The 13,010-nt window shown below is 39.3% G+C and overlaps 3 protein-coding genes across 8 annotated transcripts in view; 1 reads left to right on the top strand and 2 right to left on the bottom strand.

The window, feature by feature from the left end:
• Nucleotides 1-7,771, top strand: part of LOC125741688 (transient receptor potential cation channel subfamily M member 4-like) — a 28,421-nt gene extending 20,650 nt beyond the window's left edge. The window contains exons 26-34 of one of the 5 annotated variants that reach the window (XM_049012905.1): nt 869-941; nt 1,103-1,196; nt 4,023-4,811; nt 4,884-5,096; nt 5,610-5,704; nt 7,084-7,152; nt 7,264-7,318; nt 7,393-7,429; nt 7,515-7,771. In XM_049012905.1, the coding sequence (XP_048868862.1) occupies nt 869-941; nt 1,103-1,196; nt 4,023-4,811; nt 4,884-5,096; nt 5,610-5,704; nt 7,084-7,152; nt 7,264-7,318; nt 7,393-7,429; nt 7,515-7,533 (1,444 nt within the window). In that variant the 3' untranslated portion in view covers nt 7,534-7,771. Of the gene's footprint in view, nt 1-868; nt 942-1,102; nt 1,197-1,356; nt 1,785-4,022; nt 5,097-5,609; nt 5,705-7,083; nt 7,153-7,263; nt 7,319-7,392; nt 7,430-7,514 lie in introns of those variants that run through there. The other 4 variants (XM_049012904.1, XM_049012907.1, XM_049012906.1 and 1 more) reach the window with 4 other exon arrangements.
• LOC125741700 (carbonic anhydrase 4-like) overlaps nt 1-13,010 on the bottom strand; it is a 250,869-nt gene that overhangs the window by 122,425 nt on the left and 115,434 nt on the right. The window lies entirely within an intron of this gene.
• LOC125741703 (nitric oxide synthase interacting protein) lies at nt 8,218-11,393 on the bottom strand. Its single transcript, XM_049012947.1, has 10 exons — nt 11,195-11,393; nt 10,970-11,052; nt 10,765-10,870; nt 10,577-10,658; nt 10,324-10,459; nt 10,026-10,186; nt 9,678-9,794; nt 9,445-9,515; nt 9,233-9,341; nt 8,218-8,947 (listed from the first exon to the last, which is right to left on the bottom strand). The coding sequence occupies exons 2-10, from the start codon at nt 11,037-11,039 to the stop codon at nt 8,876-8,878; spliced, it is 924 nt and encodes a 307-aa protein (XP_048868904.1). The 5' UTR covers nt 11,040-11,052; nt 11,195-11,393; the 3' UTR covers nt 8,218-8,875.

Below are 13,010 nucleotides of genomic sequence, written 5' to 3'. Positions count from 1 at the left end.
CGAACATCTATATTCAATGTCTTATTTATAGCCATTCATTTGGGTCTGTTTCCGCTGATTTCCACCCACATGACCTTGTTTTCATATTGCTCTATCATACTCAGTGGACAGTTCCAGACAAGTGGTTGATTTTTGACCTAGGTGTAGGCCTTGAATTCAATGTAAGTGCAATATTTTAATTTTAATTAATTTATTAAAGATAAATAATACCAATGTATAGCAATATTTTTAATGTCACACTATTTCATTCATTTCATAGTGCTGAAAAATAGCAATACTTTGATAAATATTTCAGCTATAATGTACCTTCAGACCGTTTGTTTCAGTAATACCTTCTGCACTTCCTATCTGATAAAACTCTCCTCAATAATCAGATGCCCAAATTAATGCCAGATTAATATTCAAAGAAAGGTGGATTTCAGCTTTGCAGACAAAATGTAATGCTTCAAAATTATTTAGCATGGAACAATAAAGACTGCAGTTTCATGAAAGAATTTTTAAAATTCTGTTTATAAAGTAATTTGTGCTTATTACTTAATTGCAGTAGTTTATGGATAAGCACTGCCCTGGATAGTAACTCCAGTGGAGAATTATGGTTTCAAACAAATAAACTAAATGACTGAATTTCGTGAAAAAAAAACTAATTTAAGGATTATTACTTTTTAACAAGTAAGTATTTAATAACGCAAAGATTTGAATAAAGAGTATCAAGTTATATGTCACTGTGAACACTGTAAATGCGGCATCATATGAACCAGGCTTTCATTTCTGCAGTTTGGCGTTAACGCATCTTGACGTAAATGCTGGCTCGTCTTGCGCACCTGCAGATGCATGATGTGGGTTTTTCGCTTGTATTCGTTGTTTGTAGGGTGGACAGCATGCTGAAGCAGGTGACAGAGATCCGGGATCATGATCGCAGACTGAGGCTGTTGGAAAATGAGGTTTGACTTGGGTCTTTTCCATCTGCCTGTCAGAAACGGCTACATGTTTCAGGCCAGGCAATAGAGATCTCAACTTTTTATTCTTTACTTAAAACTAAAATTAACATTGCAGCTGCACTCTGTCAACGCATTGTGGTAACTATATAATCATGCTCCCCCAGCTGGAGTACTGCACTAATGCCCTCTCTTGGATGGTGGAGATGTTGTCCCAAAGCGACTTGGTCACCATCACACGCCCACCTCCAACATTTAAAGGTAACCTGGCCTTCTCTGCTTCTTCCGTGAATAACTCTGTTAAAATCCCTTCTATTTTTGCTGCATCCAAAATGTATCAATATGTCTAAGCTTATATTCTAATGATAAACTTTAACATAAGATTTTCCTAATAAATTTCTTTCATATATTCTACCTCCAGAGCCATCTCCTACTTCACAAAATTAAATCTTCCTTTTTTGGAGGAAAATAAAACAAATGGATATGTTATTGTAACCAGAAGAAATGGTGGACTCCTGTTTTAATTTTATAAACTTTTTACAACTTGAAAACAGCTAAAGACTTTTTCGTGTCTTGCTAAACGCATTGACATTTTCAAAGTGATCTTTGTCTTTATTCTGATCTAATGTTCCCAATTGTTATTTGTAATATGGTGGGGGTGGGTTGGGGAATGGGCCAAATGGCAGGTAGGCTGACCCAGGGATTAATTGATAACCTCAAACTTTTTGAAATTGTTACATTGAATTGCACAGAAATAGCAGTTAGAGAAAACTGTACAGTCTTTGTCATGAGTGAGAAACTGTTTTATTGTACATACCTGTTTACTCTATTAAACCACTGTGGAAGTTGCCTGTTTGTTTGTATAACAAGGATTGGGGGTGACAGAAGAGTTCAGCATTATGTATTCTTATATAAGCCTTTCAAATGAGTTGTTTGCATGTAGCATAGCCTGGTTCCACCTTCTTTACTGTTTTTTCTTCAATATTTTCACATATGCCCTCTTTAGAGAACTGGGCACATTTTTTGGAGGTCAAGGTCTCTGTTCTTTGTGTCTCATGATCAGCGTTGGTGTGGAACACATGGGCAAAGAATGAATGACGTAATAGTGGATCATACCAAAGCGTGTGACTCACTAGGGCCTTGTGCATATGGACACTGTTTATTTTAACGTTAAAGTCTCAAATGGAGGTAACTGGTCTGTCCTTGTTTTGGGAGTTAAATGGTTTTTGCTTGTAATTATGAAGTGGATTAGTGAAAATTAGTATTGAAACAATTAGTGTGAATAGTGTATAGTGTGGAAAAGGCCACACAAACTCAGGACTAACCCAAAAAAATCAACACCAGGAAAGGGGGCTGTAATAGAATTGGTTTAGAGGACAATTGAAAGGGCAGAGTTTCACTGGTAAGAAAATAGACAGTTCACATTTCACTGGCACTGTTGGAGAGGCAGGGTGGTTTATAATAGAGCTTCTGCCCCCCTGCCTGCCCCCCTTGCTCATATGCACCTATTTCAGAAGTGGGGGGTTGAGGAGTGGAGTGTTAACTCAGCTGGCTGGAACCAGTACAGTTTGTACAAGTATCACTATGCATGGAAGTGTATTTCTGTTTCTATACATGCCATCTGTTTGTGTTAGGCTGTATGTGGGTTATGTATATATTACATTGTGGGGACCAAAAAAACTGTCATTTTTACAATTTGAGGACCATTTTTTCGGTCCCCACAAGAGGAAGGTCAATCTTATAAAAATCTATAAATGTCAAAAGTCTTGCATTTTGTCTGGTTACTTAGGGTTAAGGGTAGGGGTTAAGGTAATCATTGTTGGGATTATGGTTTTTTCTGTAGAAATGAATGGACGGTGTGTGTGCATGTGCGTGCATGCCTGTGTGCGTGTTTGCCTTACAATAGAGGTCATTATTATAAGGTGTCATTATACATTTTTTTTCGCCTGGTTGCTTACCTATACAGGGAATCTTGACATACTTTCAGAAGCCTTACCAGGTAGAATCAAGTTTGATGACTCAAAGACTAGTGCCCCTCTTGATGTTAGCATTAACCCTTGCCTCATAATGCTGTGTTGTAGCTTGGAATTTATGACATCACACTCAGATCTGGAATGGAATCTAGTGTTTAGGTAGATTAGGTCACAGTGCCGTTTAATTGTGACTATTATTAGACCCCCACATGTGAAATGGACTGGAAAGAGGGTGTTTTTCATTTTATATGAGCATTTTTTAGACTACAGGCATTTATTCTTAGCAGTTATGGTCCTATATCAATGAAGGATAACCAAATGTACTTTTATCAGTTAAATCATATATAAAGTACATTTTCTCGGTTAAAAAATATATAAAATTTGTATATGTTTATGCACTGTGACGGAGCTGTTTTGGCACAGTAACATTTCACTGCTATTGTACTGTACAATTGTACACGTGACACACAAAAGCTTGAACCTTGAATGGTAAAATGTTTCCTTCCCTGAATAAGCATACCTCTGTCTCCTTCCCTCACCCTCCTGCAAAATGCAACCTCCATGTCCTTCCATATATTCCAATCCACTGAAGTAAACAGCACAACTGCTTAATACCTTCAGGTTTTTCTCCTGTCTCCTCTCTCTTCTCTGTCCTCACCTAGAAGGGTGAAGGTCAGCATAAGCGTAGTTCTTTGCATTTGTTGCTGTCAGTCACTCAAACTGCGCCGCCCACCCGGTTTTGCCCACTGTCTTTATTATATTGGCTTTGTGTTCTGGGCTAGTTATCATTGTCTTTTCTTAAACTTGTTTTTTTCTCGTAATGAGGTTTTTCTCAGTAAGAGAAAATAGTCCAATTTTTTAATTAATGCAGTACTTTTTGCTTCAAAGACAGGAGATAATCGTCAACACATTCTTGGACTGCTGCACTTTGTTCTTGAAAATTCAGGCTTCTGGAATTCTGGTTCAGTCTTGACTGGTTGAGCCGACACCCTGCATGGGATCAGTAGTGGTGAATTTCTCTATCTGCCTTTCAACTAATATCTTTATCTGTCAAAGATGATGACTTGGCTTTTGCTTGCACTTCTGTGTTCCATCCAAATACCACTGGCTCCAGGTGTCATGGCACAGGACGAAGAACAAAGCGGTTACCAGCATGACAGTGCAGATGAAAATGTGGAATATGCATATGGTGCTGATGAGGATGATGAGGTGGGTGACAGTAAAACAAAAAGAATCACTGAGGATGACACTGAGAGTGATGATCAAGATGATCATCTTTTATATAATCATGATGAGAGTGATGATCATGATGATAATTATGATGAAGATGGCAGTGACGAGGAATATGCTGCAAATGATGATAGCAGTGATAATGATCCAGACGACAGTGATGAACCTGACAGTAAAGAGGATGATGATGATGATGATCATCATCATCATAGTGATAACCTAGGTAACAGTGATGAATCTGATGACAGAGTGGATGATGATGATAAGGATCACAATGATGATAATCTAGATGACAGTGATGAATCTGATGACAGAGAGGATGATGATGATGATGGTGAAGATGAGGATCACACTGATAATCTGGATGACAGTGTTGAACCTAATGACAGAGAGGAGGAGGATGATGATGATCACATTGATAACAATCTGGATATTGGAGATGAAACTAATGTCAGAGAGGACAACGATGACAATGATGAAGATGATCACAGTGATAATCTTGCTGACAGTGATGAACTTAATGACAGAGAGGATAATCATGATGATGACACTGATCATCTGGATGACAGTGATGAACCTGATGACAGAGAGGATGATGATGATCATGATCTAGATGACCGTGATGAACCTGATGAGAGAGAGGATAATGACGATGATGATGATAATGATGAAACTGATGACCGAGAGGATAATGATGACGACGATGATGATGATCACAGTGATAATCTGGGTGACAGTGATGAACCTGATGACAGAGAGAATAATGACGATGATGATTATCACAGTGATAATGATTTAGAAGAGCATGAGGAAGATGGAAATGATGATGGGACTGATAAAAATGCCACAAATGAACATCAAAACAAAGATGGCAGTGATGACAGCACTAATGAAGATGATGCCACCAGTGATAGAGATGATTCTGCTAACAGAGATTACCATGAACAGCACCAAGAAGGTAATTTTATTACTAATCTCCTAAAAATAATTCTGAAAAATACCTTATTAGAAAGAGCAACACAATTGCTACACTCAATATCTAAACAATTCTTAGCATTATTTACTTTCGTCTAATACCCAAACAAAGCAATTAAAGAAAATATTTCAGCAAATATCAAATACACAATTGATTTTAATAAAAATACGGATTGGATAGGTCTATTTTAGTGTAGTACCAGATCATAGTGTGATTTATGTCACACAATCGCCCATTGAACACTGAAGTTCAGCAGCCTTCTTGTGCCAGAATGACAGGAAGTCAGAGAGTATTAGACATACTGCTATCTTTGTTCAGTACAAAAACAGGGAGAGAATGGAGAAGTAGGAAACACAAGCAGTCAGGAACGCATGTTCCCAGGCGTGCTTGGCTGCATTGCACCATGTCATGTGTTAACCGTGCACCATGTTTATCTGACAATTGCTCTGCCAATTTATAGTCTGGAAAAAAATGCATCTGCACTAATTTTTTCAGCTCTCCATAGTGACGATCAAGACAATGGAGAGGACAATGGTGTGCATGGACACTATCAGGAGGGATCTATTTGTAGCTACTGTTCGCTCTGTAAGGTATAATGTGTTAATCTCACCCAGTAAATGGCTCCATCTTGCTTTGTCAGTCATTCAGAGTAATGCAGTTGTCACAGCGGGCCGTATAGTCTGACACTATACCTCCCCCCATGCAATGCAGAGTCGTATCTGCGGGAAATGCATATAACACTTTCTAGTCAAAGTGAAAGGAGGATGATTCTTTGCTAATAATACATGGTATGGCCTGCATATAATACATACATTAATGGACACTAATTTAATAATAAAACAAATACATTATTGTATCTATTTGCCTGTTTTCCCCAAATAATCCAGCAGGAGAATCCATTCTACTGTAGTAACTGCTTATAATAAATAGGGATCACCAAGAATCAGTTGGCTTCTATGGTATAAAAATGGCATAAAACAAGAGCAAATATGAGTGTGTTACTTCAAAATGCTCTATATATTGTTTTACATTCCAATTATTTAGGAGAGATGCCTTTGTTTAAAGTGACATACATGTGAGGATCAGAGAGCAGTGTGCCTGGAGAAATTGTGTTTAAGGGCCCAATGGTGATATTACTCTGCTGGCTATGGGATTAGAACCAACAGCTTCCTATTCACAAGCACAGAGTCGTAACCCCACAGAGTCAATTTCTACCCTCAGTCTTTAGATATGCTCCCAAATTATGCATGTCCAAATGTGACTAGTTGATCCTATAGCTATGTGGAAAGTATGTGAGAACAGCTGCAGGTTCAGGAAGAATTATTCATCCGTTTTACAATTGATAATCCAGGGTAGGGTTGCAGGGGGGCTGAAGTCTCTTCGAAGTACAGCCAGAACATGCAGTTAGACCAGAGTTTCTTAGTCCAGCCCTTGGTGACCCCCAGACAGTCCATGTTTTTGGTCCCTCCCCGCTCCCTACCTACCAGGAGCTGGGAGCAAGCAAAAACGTGGACTGCCTGGGGCTCCCTGAGCACCAGATTGAGAAAGACTAATTGGTTACTCTAAATGGTCTGTAGCATGTGTGTGCCCTATGTTAGATTGGCAATCCATCCAGGTTGCCCCCGTTTTATATACATTTAGCTGTTTACGATAGAACTCTGACCTGTGGCCTGTACTACGAAGCAGAGTTACTGGCTTATCGGGGTAACTTGTCGGATTTAAGGTAGTCTGGGTGAAATGTAAGTGAACGAATATGAAGTCCATTTAAACTGTGGTACCTTAAATCCGACAAGATACCCCAATAAGCCAGTAATCCCGCTTTGCAGTACAGGCCACAGGATAAGTGGTTGGATGGATGGATGGATTTTTTATACCATAATGACCAGTAGCTAGCTATGAAATCACATTTACTGTTATTTTGCACAAGCACTGTATTGACTCTCTTGTTTCTATGCTATCCTCCACTTAGCACTGTGACATCTGTAATATATGCCCATGTGAAGATGGAGACGACTCAGAGCACTGCAAACACTGCCAGGTAAGCTCACTGCAAGATGTTTGCCCATGTCAAATTCGAACATCAGAGCGCATTCAAAGCTTCAAATTTATGCTATTTTAATGTTTGCTAAAATCTGTTTTTCGATTACAGTCATGTTACTTCTGCCAAGCTTGTTCTTTGATATGTGAGACGATTTGTGAACCCGGTAAGCTGACAGAATTTTATATCTGGCCCTGTGATTGGACTTTATAGCTAATTAAATATTTATGTTTATTTCAGGGGGCTACGTTGATGAATTGTCTAGATCACTCTACCAGTAAGAATCGTTTATCCTCAAACCTCGCACAAGGTATACGTTAGTGTTTGTATGATTCATTGTCATCTTCCTCATCTCTGTGCAGGACAATAGCTAAAGCCTAGGAGCAGCCTGGACCCTGATCCCGAGTCATCACTGTATGACTGAAGAAAAAAAAACACATGCACTAATCCTGGGAGTGTCATTAGTTATCATTAAAATAAATTCAGGGTTTGGCACTTTGCATAGTTTTTCTAATGTCAATGCAGTTAAATGAGACAAAAAAATGTATTTTCCTGTTGAACGAAGCAGCTAACTGTGGTTTCAAAAGTAACTGATAATAAAATGTAATTGATTATAAAATGTAATTCTGATTACTTTGGTAATAAATGGTGTGAAGTGGCTGTGATAAGGATGGCATACAGGGAAGCACAAAATCCATTTATTTTAAAACTTCAGTGCAGAACCTGGCATTGCTTCCTCATAGGCAGTCCATTTACTTTTTATAAAATAGACACGTATCAAACAGTAAGTAAAGAGTGGTCAGGAACGTTTCTGTTGAAATGCCACAATTAAAAACTGCCACGATTAAAACACTACTGTACCAAATAGTGAAACTTCAGTGGACACCCAGATGAATAACCACAACAGATCCAGTTTTGGTAAAAACCATTTGTTTTTTGGAAATATAGATGATGTCATTAACTTGTGAATAGAGCTCACTTTAGAATACAGTGCACATAATTTGATACTGTAACAGGTTATAGAAGCATGTGGAAAGCTTTCACCAACACAGAAAATGGACTAAATAACAGAGGGAATCATTTTTATTTCACTTTATAGGCAACCTTACAAACTGCATAAGCCAGTAAGCCTGTAAGTTAATGGAGGCACAATTTGCTTCGAGATGTGCTAAACTAATTTTTTGTAATGAGATCAATTTATATCGCATAGAATTAATCAGGCATTCAGACAAATGTTAACACACAAAAGGTCAATAAGCTGAGGCTTTGCTATATATTTCTTGAAAAACGTATGCAAACACCTAAAAGAATCACATAGCTTTGCAAAAGTACTCTAACTTACCTCAATCACCGTAATGCTTCTTAAGCATTTTGCATAAATGTTAAAAAGAACACAAATGCCTTGGTGTCCCCATAAGAGATCTGTAAATGGCTCTTTTGTGTAGATGCTGGTACAACTAATGAAAACATGCGTTGTTTCAGTCAGTTTGTGCTTGTGTTGGATGGCATTTGCTTATTTTTAAGGGTTTTGTGAGACAGGCAAAAGACAATGTGTGAAGAAATTGAAACACAAATATACAACCACCTCTTCATCATATTGGAACTATTACAAAATGATAAAAGAATGAGATTTCGCTTTCCTATCTCGTAAGAAAAATGAGAAATATATACATACAAGTCATTTCCATATTAACATCAGCCCTTTGCCAAACTAACTTCCTCTTCACACTTGCATCACAGGGCGAGACTCTTTGGCTGTAAGGTCAATTCCAGACCCAGCAAAGCCGGTCCCACCCTAAGACAGAGAGAGTGATGGGGAATGAGTGGAAAGGATTGAAAGGCATGAGGTGAAGTAAAACACACTTTTAATCTGATACTACAAGGCAGCAATGCTGCAAAAGGAGACCTTTGTCTTCTTGAACAAAAAACTGCTATGATGTCACACGGACAGCTATTAAAGTGCTGTGGGCAGAAGCACATTCCCCAAACCTCCCCCCCAACCCAGCTGCATGGCTTGCTGGAAATTGGCTGCAGTTTCCATTTTTGTCCACTAGGTGTGCAAATGCACAAGTTCTCTCACCCTCTGCAGAGGTATGATGTCCTTCTCTTTAAGTTTTTCACCATTTATTGGATCTACCATATCCTTTCTTATCAGTAGCTCCACGCATTCCATTGTTACCACCACTCCACTGAAAAAATGAGGGGTGAAAGAAAACAATAAGCCAAAATATATAAATGGAATCCTTTCATATAAAGTATAAACAGAATGGAAGGACAAGATCGCATACTCACGAAGGCCTCAGCACCGCACATGGTACAGAGTTTCCAAGCATGTCTTTGGTTACAGCACATACATACCGGTCCTAGAACAACATGGCTGATCGTCAGCATCGGTGGAATGGAAGGCACACAATCAATCTAAAGATCGTCAATGAGCCACAAATTTATTACAATTGCGTATCAGCATGTACAGAAAATGGAAATGGGAAGGTTAAAACACAAAAAAGGTCAGCAGGCATATATACCTGCCGAGTAAGAAGGGCCACTCTGTCGAGAGAAGGGTCCATAGGGGTGAATTTCACAGGAATCAGTTCGTTCATCTTGAGAGGCCGACCAGACATGGGGCACAGCACTGTCTTGACCTGAACCAAAAGGACAAATGCAAGGGCATGTGGTCAAGGCTTTGGTGGGACACAAGCATTTCCAAACCTGCTCAAACAAATTACATGTTTTCTTAAGTTTCCTCTCATATACATGTGACTTGTTAGTCAGAAACTGTAGCAATTCATGTATATAGAAGAGAACGAAGACTATCTGTCTAGTAAATAAAGCAGTAAAGCAGCGACAGTGAGAGAGCATCTACATTGACTGACAGGCTTTTTTAACATGGTTGGCTTTGCTTCCGGCGTCAGACTGGGGATCCAGAAACTTGGCAATGTAGATTTGGTGCTGGATCCGTCAGAGGCAGCACTATTACTGGGCCCATTTGTAGAGCCACTCGGTCCACTCTGAACTCCCAAATCCTTGGACTGTCCTGGGGGGGGGGGGGGGGGATAGAGAAACATCTAATAACCTACAATGATGTGACTGGAAAAAAATCCAAGGCAACCACAGTAAATACTCTGACATTCCCAAACTCATTCTTATACCGACATAATGCCATAACCTCACCTCCAGTAAAAGGATTTATAGGCTTGGAGACGATGCTGTTCTCTTTCGTCTTGAACTTCTCTGCTCTTTCCCTCTCCTCTGATTGTGACTCTAGCAGATTTTCATTTTTCTGTGCCTGCTTCTGTTTTTCGTAGGCCTGAGATGAGAGACAATGGCTCTGAACATTACATGACTGAAATCAAATTCATATCTAGTATGCAAGTACATATACTGCTACAATAAACACAGAGCAGAAGACTACATTCTTACAAACCTTCATTTTTTTGGCAATTTCAGTCTTTTGGTGTAGAATGTATTCCAGGATGGCTTCTTTTTCATACATATAGCCATCGGGGCTGAAATGTGGGAAATGCATTGATATTTAACAATTCTTATATAAACTTAAATCTCTAGCTGGTATCGCAGAAACTTTCTTATTCTCAAGACTACCGTAAGACTCACGTTACGACGGGATTTCTGCACGGCTGAAGGGACAGGCAGCAGCAGTCGAAATCCTTGATAGCGTCCTTGCCTAGGCGAACGCTCTGCGTACCATAACCGGACGCGGCTGGGACATTGGAAAGGAGAAAAAAAGAAACGAATACAAGAAAGTTAGTAGCTCAAGAGAACATGAATGTTCTACATTAAACGCTGGTGAAGTGCTCACCCGTATCCTTCTTCTTTTCATGGTAGGTATACACAGCGCCTGCCGTGCAGTTTTTCCCATGTCGGGTCATCGTTATGCGTCAACTGAGGTAAAAACAAAAACACTACAAATATTAGTCCCTATTATTTCCCCGTGGCACTGATACAAAACAGAATATGGACATTAAAGAAATAATCGTTATTATATTTAAAAAAGGGTTATCCCGTTAAAAATAAAAACAGTCACCAGGATGCGATATCGTGCAAATCTCCTCCCTTCGCGTACTGCAAATATGTGCAACTGCAAATACTTCCGTCGAGACAGCGACCCTTAAAAAATGTTCCGCAGCAACGCGTAAAACAGATTAGAAACATTATCCATATATTTTTCAAGTTGTTTTAATTAGTTAAAAATAAATTAAACTACAAGGGCAATCCACATAAATACTTCGTCTTTAAATATACTTTTATACAAAATTACTATTTTTTGTGGAAACCACATAAGAAATCTAATATAATCTAATGCAATAGTTAAAAACCGATATGGAAAGCGATTTACACCGAGCCTTGCTCAGCGTTAGTAGGCACGGACAGAAAATAGAAAAATGATATGCAAGTTCTTCTTAGTCTTCTCATTTTAGTAAATGCTACGTATATGTGATGCTACCACCTATAGCATCGGATGTTTAACGACAAGTTTTTTTTCGGCACAATTTCCATTCTTTTTTCGAGGAAAAGGAAGCTACACCTACACATGGCAGTGACGTGAAAGGGTTAGACATCTTTAGACTATCATCTGTGTATAAACAATAATTCAGCAGTGTGTGAAAAGGACTTTACATTTATATGCACCAGGTATAGGCTGTGCCACCAGCCAGGTGGCTAGGATTCTCTAAATCTTTCTAAAGCAGGTCTAGGCAATTATTTTCTGTGGAGGGCCAAATCCAAGCTTCACCATATCAGCAGGGGCCATTTTTAATGATTATTTTCATGTCCTATGAAAGCTACAATAGAAGACTTGTTCTTTTTTTGGAAAGGCTCATTTTTGCGTGCCAGTATGGAAGTAGTAGATGTATTTGTCATTCATGGGACTTGAATATAAAACTTTATCCATTATTTTTTTTCTTCTTCATTTTAATGATGGCACGGGCCAGTAAAAATAGCCAGCTTTTGCCCAGGTCTGTTCTCAAGCGATTTAGTGTTATTACTTTCAGGGCCTATACTTGTTACATAATACACAGGAATTATTTGTGAAAGTTTCATTTAGTTCATTGTGAGAGAGTTCCTACTGTATTAGATTTAGGTCACAAGAGATGTTGTGGCACATGACCAGTGATAGAAGACTAAAAACAGACAAAAAGTAAAAAAATAAAAATAAAAACATGTTGTCATTTCATTTTGGGCACCACACTTTGCGAGGAAGTGCTGTACTCTGCTTGGGAAAGGGAAGCTCTGAGCCTGCATATAGGACATTAAAGTAATGCTCCTAGATCACACAGGCTGCTTGGTTAGCAGCAAGGTTGTACTCCTCACCTTCCCTGTGACTACTTGCTTGATAAGATTCCTCAATGTGAACATTCCCCTGTAGGAATGTGCAATGAGTCGTATGGTTCCCCAGAGCACCAACACTTCCTCTTAGTGACATGTAAGCTTCATGCTGATTGGCCAGAGGTGACACCTTTGGGCTGTTATTGACATTCTCCAGCTACTCTTTTTCACCAATGGCAACCTTGAGTCATCAGTGCTTGAAAATGGGCTCAAATTCACCTTAGGAGAGGACTCCACATTCCTACAGCTGTAGGGTTTAGCATATAGTGTTCCACCACCCACAAGCTAACAGAGATTTCAAACAGAGCCTAAAACATGGTATCCCTGCTCATCTGGCTCAAGGGGCACCCTCCAGACAACCATGCTGCAAACCCCGTTCGCACAGCAGGACAACTCCGCACTCCAGCTCTGGTCTGTCCACACTGTCTCTTATAATTGGCTGAGAGCTACAGGCGCCCTTGGATTTATGTCTCCCCCCCCCACCAGAGGGGGTGTGGAACTTTGAGGTTGCAGCA

This window comes from Brienomyrus brachyistius, chromosome 5 (assembly GCF_023856365.1).
Source record: "Brienomyrus brachyistius isolate T26 chromosome 5, BBRACH_0.4, whole genome shotgun sequence".
NCBI classification, from domain to species: domain Eukaryota; kingdom Metazoa; phylum Chordata; class Actinopteri; order Osteoglossiformes; family Mormyridae; genus Brienomyrus; species Brienomyrus brachyistius.
This window is presented reverse-complemented; position numbering and strand designations above follow the sequence as displayed.